The sequence below is a fragment of the Cryptotermes secundus genome, unplaced genomic scaffold, assembly GCF_002891405.2.
Source record: "Cryptotermes secundus unplaced genomic scaffold, Csec_1.0 scaffold799, whole genome shotgun sequence".
NCBI classification, from domain to species: Eukaryota; Metazoa; Arthropoda; class Insecta; order Blattodea; family Kalotermitidae; genus Cryptotermes; species Cryptotermes secundus.
In genome coordinates, this window is record NW_019723913.1 from 59,106 (window position 1) to 72,012 (window position 12,907).

General features: G+C 40.2%; 2 protein-coding genes across 2 annotated transcripts in view; one reads left to right on the forward strand and one right to left on the reverse strand.

The window, feature by feature from the left end:
• The first annotated feature begins 1,355 nt into the window (after nucleotides 1–1,355).
• LOC111862152 lies at nucleotides 1,356–11,934 on the forward strand. Its single transcript, XM_023847332.2, has 5 exons — nucleotides 1,356–2,501; nucleotides 3,506–3,702; nucleotides 10,134–10,284; nucleotides 10,532–10,612; nucleotides 10,691–11,934. Exons 1-5 carry the CDS (start codon nucleotides 2,430–2,432, stop codon nucleotides 10,886–10,888), a joined length of 699 nt encoding a protein of 232 aa, XP_023703100.1. The 5' UTR covers nucleotides 1,356–2,429; the 3' UTR covers nucleotides 10,889–11,934.
• The window catches only part of LOC111862150 (importin subunit alpha-3), a 62,714-nt gene continuing 61,039 nt past the window's right edge, over nucleotides 11,233–12,907 (reverse strand). Inside the window, exon 11 of the mRNA XM_023847330.2 lies at nucleotides 11,233–12,464. Coding sequence (XP_023703098.1) covers nucleotides 12,369–12,464 — 96 coding nt within the window. The 3' untranslated portion in view covers nucleotides 11,233–12,368. The remainder of the gene's footprint in view (nucleotides 12,465–12,907) is intronic.

Consider the following 12,907-nt stretch of genomic DNA (forward strand, 5'->3'; position numbering starts at 1 on the left):
TACATTTATTTTACACGTAATTTGACAATTACATGTAAAAGTATTATCCACATTAACAATGAAATTGATTTTAAATTATTTTAGGTATGCAATATTATCTTTATTTATTTATTTACAAATTCTACTATTATACTTGAGAAATTAACTGTCATGCAACGTCAGAATTCATGAGAAGAATGGACAGCCCATTTTAACCTTTGCTCTGACACTGTAGATAGGTTGACGTTCTTCAGTCCTATCAAATTTGAAACTTCTGTCTGCAAAAGCAATTGAAGCAAGTATGCTTAAAAATGGTGCATAGATCTGAAATCAATTCAATTACATTCGTAACCAGTGTATGTGGGTGTGTGTTTTAAGCAATTTGGTTGGAGTATTTCTTTAGAAATTTCCTTGGTAGAATTCTGCTGTAACTTCTATGCCATGACTTCGATTTTCACAGCAGTTAACTTCACAAACATGCAAAGAATTCAAAATAATTACAAATTTCACGCAACAATTCAAAAGCAGTGTGACTCCAAACTTTAATGAATCAACAATTAGAAGATAAACGTTGGTTCTGTAAAGATTTTCAGCGATGAACTCTGTTTTAACAATGTGGTTTGATACTCTTCTGAAATTCTTCCATTACTTTCAGTGTCCTTTGATTTCGAACACGTTTTCTCCTATTCCTCACGGACTTACCGAATGTTTGTCACAAGCATATCTATGTTTTCAATCATAACATCTAGACTCGCACTACGTGGAAAAGATCTTTTAATTTTATCTGTTAAAAATTCAAAACCCCGACTCTTGTTAATCATGCATTATAAATTAATTATCTGCTGATAATAATAAATGCAGTAGTATTCAAATTATCTGTCCCTGTCAGAACAGTGGAGGTAACAGACTTTAGAAATAGACTACTACTACTACTAGAAGGGGCTGAGCCATTCTTACAAAACTGTCAGTTGTGCAGCTATTCAGGAATTTTCAAACATTTTATGGAACCCGAAATTTCATAATCCTCTGGTCCTCTGGTCCAATTCGGTCCATACCACCAAATCATATTTCTTCAAGATCTATTTTAATATTATCCAACCACCCACATCTTTGTCTTCCTAGTGGTCTCCTTCCATCTGGGTTTCCCACCAGTATATTCTATGCATACCTCTTCCCCCCATTCATGTTACATGCTCTGCTCACCTCATCCTCCTTGACTTGATCATTCTAATTATACTTGGAGAAGAATACAAGTTATGAAGCTCCTCATTATGCAGTTTTCTCCAACCTCCTGTCACTTCATCTCTCTTCAGTCCAAATATTCTCCTCAACACCCTGTTCTCAAACACCCTCAGTCTATATTCCTCCCTTAATGTCAGAGACCAAGTTTCACACCCATACAGAACCACCGGCAACTGACTACTACTTTTCTCAATTCGTTTTTCTCATTAACATAATCTGCTGTGGTCTATTTTATTCAACTAATGTTACAAGTAGCCCTTATCCACCCACAACTAACACTGGACACCCTTCAGTTGCATCTCACTTTCTTATCATGAAATGGGTCCTTTCGCTAAGGCGTTCTTCTCCCCTCGATAGACGCCGACGACTCCTCCCATTCTCAGTTCATCAGCTATACTCTTCCTGTTGTACAATCTACTGCCTATTTCTCTTGAAGGATGAAAATATAAAATTTAATACATTACATTGTAATACTTCTTCCATCTTTCCTAAGGTTTCTATTCCGCCTCATAATGGTGTTATTTTCTTGCAGACCATGGCATATTGCTTTGGCTTGATCGCCTTGAAATCCCCCCTTCAGCAATTTTTTTTTGTTTCTTTCTTTAGTGCGTCCGTCATGTTATCACTGACAGTAGGCAAATAAAAATTACGAGGTTGAGGCGAGAACTAATGGTATGACGTCCGTACCTAGTTTTGCGAAAATCAGTTACGTGGTTCTAATTTGAAATTGGAATATATACGCAATGATAATGGCAATATCATGAAGTTGGCTAAACGTAAACACAACCGGAAAACACTAATAATTCTCTCCTTCGGTATTCTTGGAACTTCAGAGACGAAACCGATTTTCGGGTTTACAATCATAACAGAAATAATGAAGTTCGCGTGAAATTCGCAGCCGGAAAAATTTTACCCCGGATATTACAGGGCAGTATTCATTACAATAAAATCTTGGGCCAAATCTAGGGCGGGGTTTATCGAGCGCAATCAAAACGTCATCGAGAAGTTTCGCGACACACGATTAGGGTTATAGGATTTTCGAAGTTTTAATAAACTTTCAACAGAACTTACGGTGTAGCATGCTTCGAAAGAGAAATGTAAAGAGAAAGCGACCAGTCTGCGCGTTGCTTAGAAACGATTTGTAAACAGCCAGTTGCAGTCTCTATATAGTGCAGCGATTTCTGTTTTGTTTGGGCTGGATCCAAGAAATGCTGACAAGACGTGAAAAACTTTTGACACTACCCTGGCAGCAACGTCGGTACGACCACCACAGACACAAGGTTAGTGTTTATTCAGCTTTTTAAGGCGCTCCACTAGTTGATAACAGTGATCGTATAGCTATCAAATCAGATCCTGATCACTGTACATGATGAAAAAGTGGTACGTGGACGCGATTGTAATCTTCTTTCCCAGCATTCACTTCAGCAAAGTGAGGAAAGTCACGATAACCCCACCTGGAGATTCAGTATTCCATCCTGATATCTCATGAATCGATTCAAATGTTACCACTACTTCAACTGGCATGTATAGATGAATCTCTTCTGGAGCGACTAGCAACAGCACTTACAGTCTCAGACTGGTCACTAACATGACTTTTTGAGCACTCCCTAGCACTGACCAGTTCTTAATATTACTAATACAGAGAGGATAATATTAAAATAGATGCCAGAGAAACGGATCATTGACTGGAGTCAATTAGGTCACTTGAGGGTCCAACAATAAAAGCATTTCTTGGTCAATAGTGTGGTAACTTTTCAGGAAGGATCTTGCACAATGAACTTAGATATGAACAGCACTTATGGCTGCTGTGGCACACTTCAGAATTCTGAAAGATTAGAATTTGTAGTTTAACAAATTTCTCTTCCACTTATTCTCCAAAATTACTATTTTCATTTCATTCTAGACAAAATGTATTGTCACCTCCAAATTAAAAATCTAACGAACTTTTACATTACCACGTTCATCAAGAGCCTGCCACTGGTTCCTATTATGAGATCCTGTGTAACATGGAATATAAAGTCACTGGAGGATCACCTCTTGTTGGCTGTCTGTCACCATTTATCCAGTAAATTTACTACCCCACTTATCAGGAGGCCACCTCATTGAACCACAAGCTGAGGATATGACATTCCATAGTGATAAGAGATCCACCTGTTATGTAACACTGTCTGAAACTCAAATGGGACAACTTTCCTGTAGGGTTCCTCCTAAAAGGAAAATCTAATTATCCTTTGCCGCTCTGCTGAAGATCTTAATATGCGAAACAAGTTACTATTGTCCCAAGGTGCAGTCTGCCTTACCTGCCATTGATGTGGGACCACCCTCAACTCGAGGTCATGTGTGTTGCAAGCTCAAGAAACAGCAGAATGAGCAGGAACGCATTACACAAATTGAGCTAAACAACTGCAGGCTCCTACAGCGCATGGGAACCATCATGAAAACCAATCGTCTAGATAATCACTGGGTCAACCCACCCCCCAGGTAACAGGTAGCTGCATTACTTCATCAACTGCTTTAAAAACTAGAATAAGTGAGTGTCATCTAGGTTGTACTTCCCTTTGTGAATATGTTAATTTTCATTCAGCATTATATTTCCCTGCCTGAGCTTCTCCTACATCAATCCCTGTTCCTTATAAGTCACCTTATTTTAGTCAACAATCTCTGCAAAGCAAAACAGTCTCATAAACAATTCCTCTTGTTACAGTAATGTCTTTATCAAGTCCATCGTTCATGAGTTTGCATTGGTAAAGCAGTCAAATGTTTTGGCCTGATGAGCTCCTGTAAGTCATAGACACATAATCACTACATCTGGTATTGAGCAGAATAATAGTTATGACAACTTTTGATATGTATATGGGAGATATCTGGTTCAAGTCTAGACCCAACTGTCAGCTATCTTCAAGTATAAAGTTTCCCAAGAAAAGAAATGGAACCATATGCTTTTATATGCTATGGTTGTATTATTCCAAATCCATATCTACTTACCTTTCACAATGTTCAAATTTCACTTGATGATGCAACACTTTTGCCGTTAAATCATCGCCCTTAACCTAAGAATGTATCACTGCATCTGGTATGAAGAAAATGCAATTAAAAAACACCAGTGTACTGAGTTAAATGTAAACCCTTAAAACCAAGTGTACAGTTTTTTGGATCACAATTTGGAAATTACTGCTGCAGTGCAATGAAACAACTGAATTCCTTATGGTAATTTCCATGCTATGAGTTGTATTCCCACAACATACTTACAAATCATCTGCTACTGCCCTCAAATTATAACATTTTGAAACAATGTCACAAATACACTGCACATATTTTCTCTTATTTTCCTGAAGGTACCACTGATAACACTTTATTTAGGGAGATCTTCATAAAGTAGTGCAATATAATCAAATCATTCAAGCTGAATATCAATAAACTACATCCAAACCATCCTAGCACTCCCAAGGTACACTCACATACAGACAGATGGCATTCAAAATACCACTTTCTACTCAGTGGTGCTGAAAACATGTAAATTCAACTAAATCTTAAGCTTGATATTTTCACAATATATGTATACAATGATACTTGGAAGTAAAAGACCTAAGACTTAGAATACTACAAATCAGTGCAGGCATTTCACATATGTACTTTCTCATATACAACTGATCTTTATAACATTACTCTGGAAGCTAAACTGACTGACTGACTGTTGACTGGTATACCACTGTCAGATGCTGGATACAGAATAATGAAATCTGTCTAATAAGCGTTTCCATATGTGACATTTTGCATTTGGGTCCCTAGGGCACATATTAATATTTTTCTGACAATCTACTAGGTGGTTCAAATATGACTGGGACTGATTTTTTTGTAAACAAGCCGCACTGCGCAGCAGCTGTGCGACCTTGAGAGAGTGAAGCCACAACCTCCATCCTACCTCCTGTTAGGTTTAGAACCTGTTCAGTCCTGTCTGGAAGTTGCTAGAGTGATGAGTGAACAGAAGGTACCGCGGAGCGTGGAACAACACATTGTGATCAAATTCCTCGGAGAAAACGTCCCGTCCGCTGAAATTCACCAGTCTCCAACAACAGTATGGGGAACAGTGTCTCTCACGGACCCGTGTGTTTGAGTGGTGTAAGTGCTTCAGAGAGGGCAGAGAGCACGTGGAGAATGAACCGCATGATTGTTGGCTGCAAACATCCGTCACCAAGCCAAACATTGATCGTGCAGACGCACTTATTCGTGAGAATAGGTGCATCACTATCAAGGAACTTGGAGCAATGCTGTCCATCAGTGTTGGTAGTGTAGAAGACATCATGAAATACCAGCTGCACTATTGCAAGGTGAATGGAAGGTGGGTACCACAGACTTTGATGGACGTGAACAAAATGGTGTGCATGCAAGTTGCCAGTCATCTCCTACAGCAGTTTGAAGACGAAGGTGATGCATTTTTGAAGTCTATAGTGACCACCAATGAAACATTGGTGCACTACTTTATTCCCGAGTCCCAGCAATCATCACGTGAGTGGGGGCATACCAGTTCTCCCAAACCCAAGAGAGCGCGGAGGAGCCATTCGGCAGGAAAAGTGATGGCAACATTCTTCTGGGACTGACAGGGGGTTATCCATGTAGACTTTCTGACAGATGCCAGAACAGTCAATGCAGCTTATTACTCAGACCTCCTGGCAACAGACGTGAAGGAAAAGTTCCGATCCAAGCGGAAGACAGGTGGAAAGCAGGTAGCCTTCTTTCAACACAATGCACGCCCCCATATGGCCAAAACAATGGAAACCCTCCGGAAATTGAAATGGAACCTTCTGACACATCCGCCATACAGTCCCGATTTGGCCCCAAGTGATTTCTACCTGTTGGGAAGGCTCATATCAGACTTGCAAGGCATGCGGTTTGTGGACGATGCCGTCATCCAGACTGTTCAGGAGTGGATACACTGCCAACCACAAGCCTTCTGTGAAAAGAGCATCAGGATGCTTTCAGAACATTGGAAAAAATGTGTTGACTCCGGAGGGGAGTATGTTGAAGACTGACATGTGCAAGTAAGTGTTTGGCAATTTTGGTTTAAAAAAAAAATCAGTCCCGGTCATATTTGAACCACCTTGTAAAAACAACTCTGTGGCCTATAGTCTGCAAGTGATCTATACTGACCAACCAACTGCCACTTGTCAGTGAAGTGAGTGCCAACTTTTGCGGATACAGGATGTCACTGTTCAGCGCAACGGATCCCCAGTCATTAATCTCGGTTTTCTAGACCGGAGCCACTATAGCCATGAAACAGCTCCTCAATTATCCTCACCAGGCTGAGTGGACCCTGTTACAGACCCACTACTTCTCAGAAAATCTGGCAGTGTTGGGAATCGGAGCCGGGACCTCTGACCACCAGACCACAGAGGAAATATACCACCTACACAATTTTATTTAGGGAGATGGTATTCATAATAACTGAAATTTAATCAAAATCATTAGAACAGATTTTGAGAAAATCACATTTTGTTTTGGGGCATATCTGAAGGGCCTCTACTTTTGTACGAGTACCTAGAATGATCATGTTCAATGACCTATAACAGGGGAACTCTTGAACACTGAATACAAATACAGTCCATCCAACCATTCATGTGTTACAGAGTGCCCATTCTTCCACACAGAGACAGCATACCAATAACCACATTTTCATATTTGTGGAGCGGTGGACTAAAAACGTTTATATCTGTCAAAACCTGAAGATCCAACTTCTTCACCATTACAATACTTTCTCTTATACAGTGCGTACAATCAAGTGCGCGCCGCGGCTGCAATTTGCCGTGAGTCATACCACCGCAGAACGGATGCAACTCCTCCCCGCGACTGCAGTGCTCCTACGCCGATGGTTGCATAATCGGAACCCGAGGTTGCATTAAACAGTCAGTCTTTGTCTTGCTGTGGAAGTGGAGTGGAATGTTTACAGCTGTCGACAGACGGTGGAAATGAAGTTCACTATTAAACAGCGTGTGTTTATTGTCGAAACTATTGCAAGGAAAAACATTTACAGAAAATTCGCACGTAGGTTTCGTCAGAAATATCCTGACTCGCCAGTTCCCACAAAGTCGTGTGTAAACAGGCTTCTGAAAAAGTGGCGGGCCACAGGTTCAGTGAGTGACAAGAAGAAGCAATCGAAGAGAACTGTGCTGACTGAAGAAAAGGTTAAGGATATTCAGGCAAGATTACAGATCAGTCCTCGAAAATCGTTAAGACGCTTAGCACAGGAAACTGGTGTTTCGCTAGGATCTGCTCGCACAGCCACAAAGTTAATCAAATTTCGCCCGTATAAAGTAACAGTTGTGCATGAGCTGAAAGAACCAGATCATGCAGCAAGAATTCGTTTTTGCAACTGGCTGCTGCAAAATGTACACGATGGAATAGTGGATCCTCAGCTTCTATTCATGACTGATGAAGCGTGGTTCCACGTTGGTGGCCACGTCAATGCACAAAACGTAAGAATATGGAGCAATGAAAATCCTCACGCTATACAGCAAGTGCCATTACATAGTGAAAAGGTGGGTGTGTGGTGTGCTGTAAGCCCGCGGCGAATCATTGGCCCCATATTTTTCCACGATACCGTGAACTCTGATCGGTACATTAATGACATACTGAATCCCTTCTTCGATCAGTTGAATGCCGAAGAAAGACAATACGGGTATTTTCAGCAGGACAACGCTACAGCACATACGGCTAATGCATCCATGGTCGCAATACAGGAAGTGTTTGAAGACAGAATTGTCAGTAGAGGACTGTGGCCTCCCAGATCCCCAGATCTCAGTATTTCTGATTATTATCTTTGGGGCAACCTGAAGCAAAAAGTCTACAAAAATAATCCCCGCAGCATTGATAGTCTTCAAAATGAAATTACGCGCGTAATTCATTCAATTACTGTTGACAAACTGCAGAGAGTGTCGCGTAATTTATTTGTGAGATGCGTGGCATGTTTGCAAGCAGAAGGAGGTCACTTTCAGCACCTGTTATAAACCACGGTAAGTTATCTTTTTACTGTATTCTTATAAATGTGTGCATGTAGAGCAACTGATGGACGGAGACTCAGCGACACCACTACACTCACGCTATCGGGGAACGGCACTGCAGTCGCGGGGAGGAGTTGCATCCGTTCTGCGGTGGTATGACTCACGGCAAATTGCAGCCGCGGCGCGCACTTGATTGTACGCACTGTATAACACATATATGGGAGGGTGTGGAGAATATTTGGACCGAAGAGAGATGAAGTGACAGGAGGTTGGAGAAAACTGCATAAGGAGCAGCTTCATAACTTGTACTCTTCTCCAAGTAATAATTAGAATGATCAAGTCAAGCAGGATGAGGTGGGCAGGACATGTAGCACGAATGGGGGAGACAAATGCATATAGGATATTGGTGGGAAAGCCAGAAGGAAAGAGACCACTGGGAAGACCAAGGCGCAGGTGGGTGGATAATATTAAAATGGATCTTAAAGAGATAGGATGGGATGGTATGGATTGGATTGGTCTGGCTCGGGATAGGGACCATTGGAGGACTCTTGTGAACATGGTAATGAACCTTCGGGTTCCGTAAAATGCTGGGAAATTCTTGAGTAGCTGCAGAATTTGCGGCTCCTCAAGAAGGGCTCAGCTCCGTCATAAAATAAACTTAAGCCATTCAATTATCAGGACAGAGGTGGAGCCCCAGCTGAGGACCAAGGTTGTGACAACATACTGGCTTATTACATGCATGGTGACAGGTTGCAAGTGCAAACCAAATTACCTTGAGGGAACCTGCTTCAGCGCCACTCTGTCTACCAAACTCTGCCTGAAGATTGAATGTCTCCATGACAAGAATTCTGCATCTAACTGTCCGAGCAGGTGCAGGATCTGACTAAGAAGATATTTTAATGCTAACACTTGGTCATGGTGTAGAATCACATGGTATAAGAAATACAGATGAGTGTTCTTTTTTTGTTAAGCACTTCATGAAATTTTCTGCTCTTGCTCTCAACATTCAGAAACAAGACAAACCTGGGGATACTGTCAACATTTCTGCTTCTGAATTTCAATAGTGGCACAGGGTCCTCAAAAATCAAACATAATGAACCTCAATGTCTCTCACCCTATGAATAATTTCCTAGTTACATTTCCACCGAACATAAACATGGAACATATGAGTATGTACAGTTCTTGAAGAAATTACTGTGAAGGATATGGTGCAAAAACCTGGAAGTTTACATCTGAATACGGCATAACATGGGCTCATTTCATCTGTTTTTTTAAGACAGCTTATTCGAATGTCTGAGTAGTTCAAGTGTCCAAGAACACAGAGGTGTTAACTGTAACCACTGACTATGAACAACAAAAGTAGTTTACAAATATGGATACCCTAGCTATTAGCATTCATGGCTAATGGTTCAATGGAAAGTATGTAAAGAATACATGTGTCCATTTTGGGTGTGGAGAAATATCCACACCAACTCAAGACTTAAAAACAAGACTGAAATACATACTTAAATGTAGAGCTTACATTTACCCTTTCTCACACATGTAATATATATCATGACGGTGAAAAATCAATCTCAAGATTTTGGACAGATTTACATATTTTCAGCATAAAAATCCAGCATATATAAGAAAGTAGTCATGCTGAAAGACTCAATCTCACGATTTTGCAAATTTACGTCTTTCAGTCTCCCAGAATTTGAAAAACAGGTTTTTGGAATGGTGTCTTCATGTATGTATGCAGCTTGCTAGTGCCTGAAGACTTGGAATGATTTTATTCATATTCGATATGTAAGATGGCATCCACCTAAGTCAGTGCTGACTGGATATGAATGCTCCACCTCCAAAAACAAGGGCCCTACAAATGGACCCTAAAACATAAAACAGGAATGTTCTCAAAAATAGCTCTCTCCTTCCCAGTTTCATGCAGAGAGAGGGTATTTACTACTTTCCTGCACAGTGTGGCTACGCCAGTCAACAAGCCTCTCCCCCAGCCACTTCTCCTGATGACTTGTCCAACATGAAGAGGCGCTGCTTAGCTTGCAACCAACAGAAAAATGAATCAACAAAGGTATGAATATCAAGACATATGTACAAAACTATGATTCAGAAATCTCAAGAAATAACTCACAACGGTGTTTTTCAGATTTCAGGCCACAATCTATAAGTAAGTCATGGAAAGTACTTTGCTTAGTCATGGCTTACGAGTTAAATGTAACGTAAAATCAGTTGACACTGTTGTTAAGTGCTCTTTCCTAGACATATATGTGCATTATCAGTGTTCACAGTGACCAATCCTCACACATCTTCTTGCACAGCCTGTACCAAAATATACAGCACCAACAGCACACCAACGCAGGGCTTCACACATGCGCCGCAATTGCAACACAGCAACACAGGTAAAAATTCACAGGAATGTATGTGCATATGTATGCACACATACATATGCTTATGGCCAATGTCTACTTCTCTTTCAGGCAAAGACATGTGGAATGACATGGAAGAGGAACCAACAGGCAGGAGACATTTCACCACGGCGTATAACCTTTACTCGCAGGGGACTTCAACTAGCAGTCAGCTTTCCGGCTGACACCACCATTAGACTGGAGGATGGTCAACTTGACCATCTGCTGCAAAGGGAGTACTGCGGGTGCAAGGCAATAAAACTCCAGTAGTTCCATGATGTTGTGAAGCCTTTGTTTTCACTATTTTATAAAGAATTTGATATATCTACAATCAAATTAAATGACAAAGGCTCAATTCACATGACCACAATTGTTCAAGTTATAAAGTTAATCACAAACCAAGTTGTCACTTGAAGGGGATGCCATAGGAAGAGAGCTATTAAATACTTGATGCTTATTGCTCTATAGTCTGTACATAATATCACAGGCTGTTGTTACAGCCATGTGTTATCCATGATTAAAAGCCATTAGTAAATAAACAGTTAAATAATGATAACAATTAACCACAAGTTTACCCTAACATGCAGCACTCTTCTGTACTAAAACAAAAACAAGACAGATGATAATTTATTACCAATAAGTACATCTTCCTTGGGTCAAATGGGAGAAACTAGTGACCATTCTTGAACAACCATCCTCCAACTGGCACCTGGAAAGTGTCCAATGTCATAGCCCCTTCACCCATCTAGTCGGATCCCCATGTTACTCAGTACCCTGCTGATACAACAGTAGTATATGGGTATGCTACCTGCAGCACCTTAAAAAAAGTATTTTTACAGCTGCTCACTGATAAGTTATACTGGAACTCTATGAAGTGGAACATGGTCTACATGCCTTGATGGTTCCTGATCTGTTTTATATAACTGCTCCTTGTTTTCAATCAGCAGTCTTTCAGCTTGTCACTCAACACATGTCAGCTTCCTTTAGTTCTTAATGTGTTTCAGACCACATAAGCAAAACTGTGTAACAAAATGTTTGTACTATTATTCATTTTTCCCCAGTATGTATTTAACTGCTGGATAGTTCATAAATATGGGAAATCTGTACAGTATGTCAACAGAGTACTACAGAGCAATATAAATACTGCTTGAGAGGGTAATGTAGTGATGATTTAGAAGCCTGCTTGAGGAGTTTATTAAACTTTATTTTTAAGAAAACTAATCTGCCATGTTGTGACATGCTTTGGATCTGGAAAATGGTCAAAACACTTCATCTAGTACATTACATTATATACAAGAAGAGAACATTGATATTAACACAATCAGTCATTTCGGAGGCTAACAGGCTGATGCTTCAACAAGGTCGAGATTCTGAGATGTAAGTACCTTATTTGTCACAATCTGAGTATGTCAACATGTTACTTAGGCACAGAAAGCTTATAATAGTCAGGATGTAAATTAAAAACCAAACTTGCTTCTTTACTGGATGGGCACCAAAATTTATATATGTAGGGCAAATACAGCAACTTCCAAGCAAGATAATATAAAAGACCATGGTCTATTTTTAACACACCCTGCTAGAAAAAGTTGTACCTCTATGTTCCTCAACTGTTATAAATCTCGGGGCATCACTATTAGTTGTGTGTCAGATCTGCTCACACTGTCTTTATCATACAACTACTCAGTCACAGCACTTGATTGGTATCAGCTGCGGGCCACATCTATCGATAACCATCGACATGTCCATGCAATCAGAATTTAAAGCCATCACTTGGTATGCTGGTGTTGGGATCAAACTGGAAGCCAGCATCAGATGACTGAGGCACCAAGTTGGGATCATCTTCAACCTGTAACATTCAAGCCTGTGGTGAACTACAAACTGCAGACTGAAGTGAAACCAGTCTCACAAGTTCTACCATACAGCACAAACTGAAAACTACTTTAACCCTCACTGTATTGGACTGACAGCTTTAAATGATAGGGATGACAGCCAGATTTTAACTGCTAATGGTATTAGCGCTGGAGAGATGTTCATATTCTCAAAACCATGCATACTAAAATATTAATGTTGGGGAGGGGGTTAATTCATTGCTGAATTCTATGGTGCTATTCTTTACAATTATAAAAATTGCCAATTACAATAATGTTTATAAATCCCTGAAATAAAACAAAATATATGTAAATTCAAATGTACAGAGCAATCCTTTACATAGTGATGGAACTCCTATTTAAAAGTTTACCATATTATGTTGTAAATAAATATCTACAGCCTCTGTGAGTATGTGACTGC

Coding starts and splice junctions, on each gene's coding strand:
- LOC111862152 (XM_023847332.2), top strand. CDS start 2,430: ATGCTGACAAGACGTGAAAAACTTTTGACACTACCCTGGCAGCAACGT. Junction 10,285..10,531: donor AGAAAAATGAATCAACAAAG/GTATGAATATCA, acceptor CTTCTTGCACAG/CCTGTACCAAAATATACAGC. Junction 10,613..10,690: donor ATTGCAACACAGCAACACAG/GTAAAAATTCAC, acceptor CTTCTCTTTCAG/GCAAAGACATGTGGAATGAC.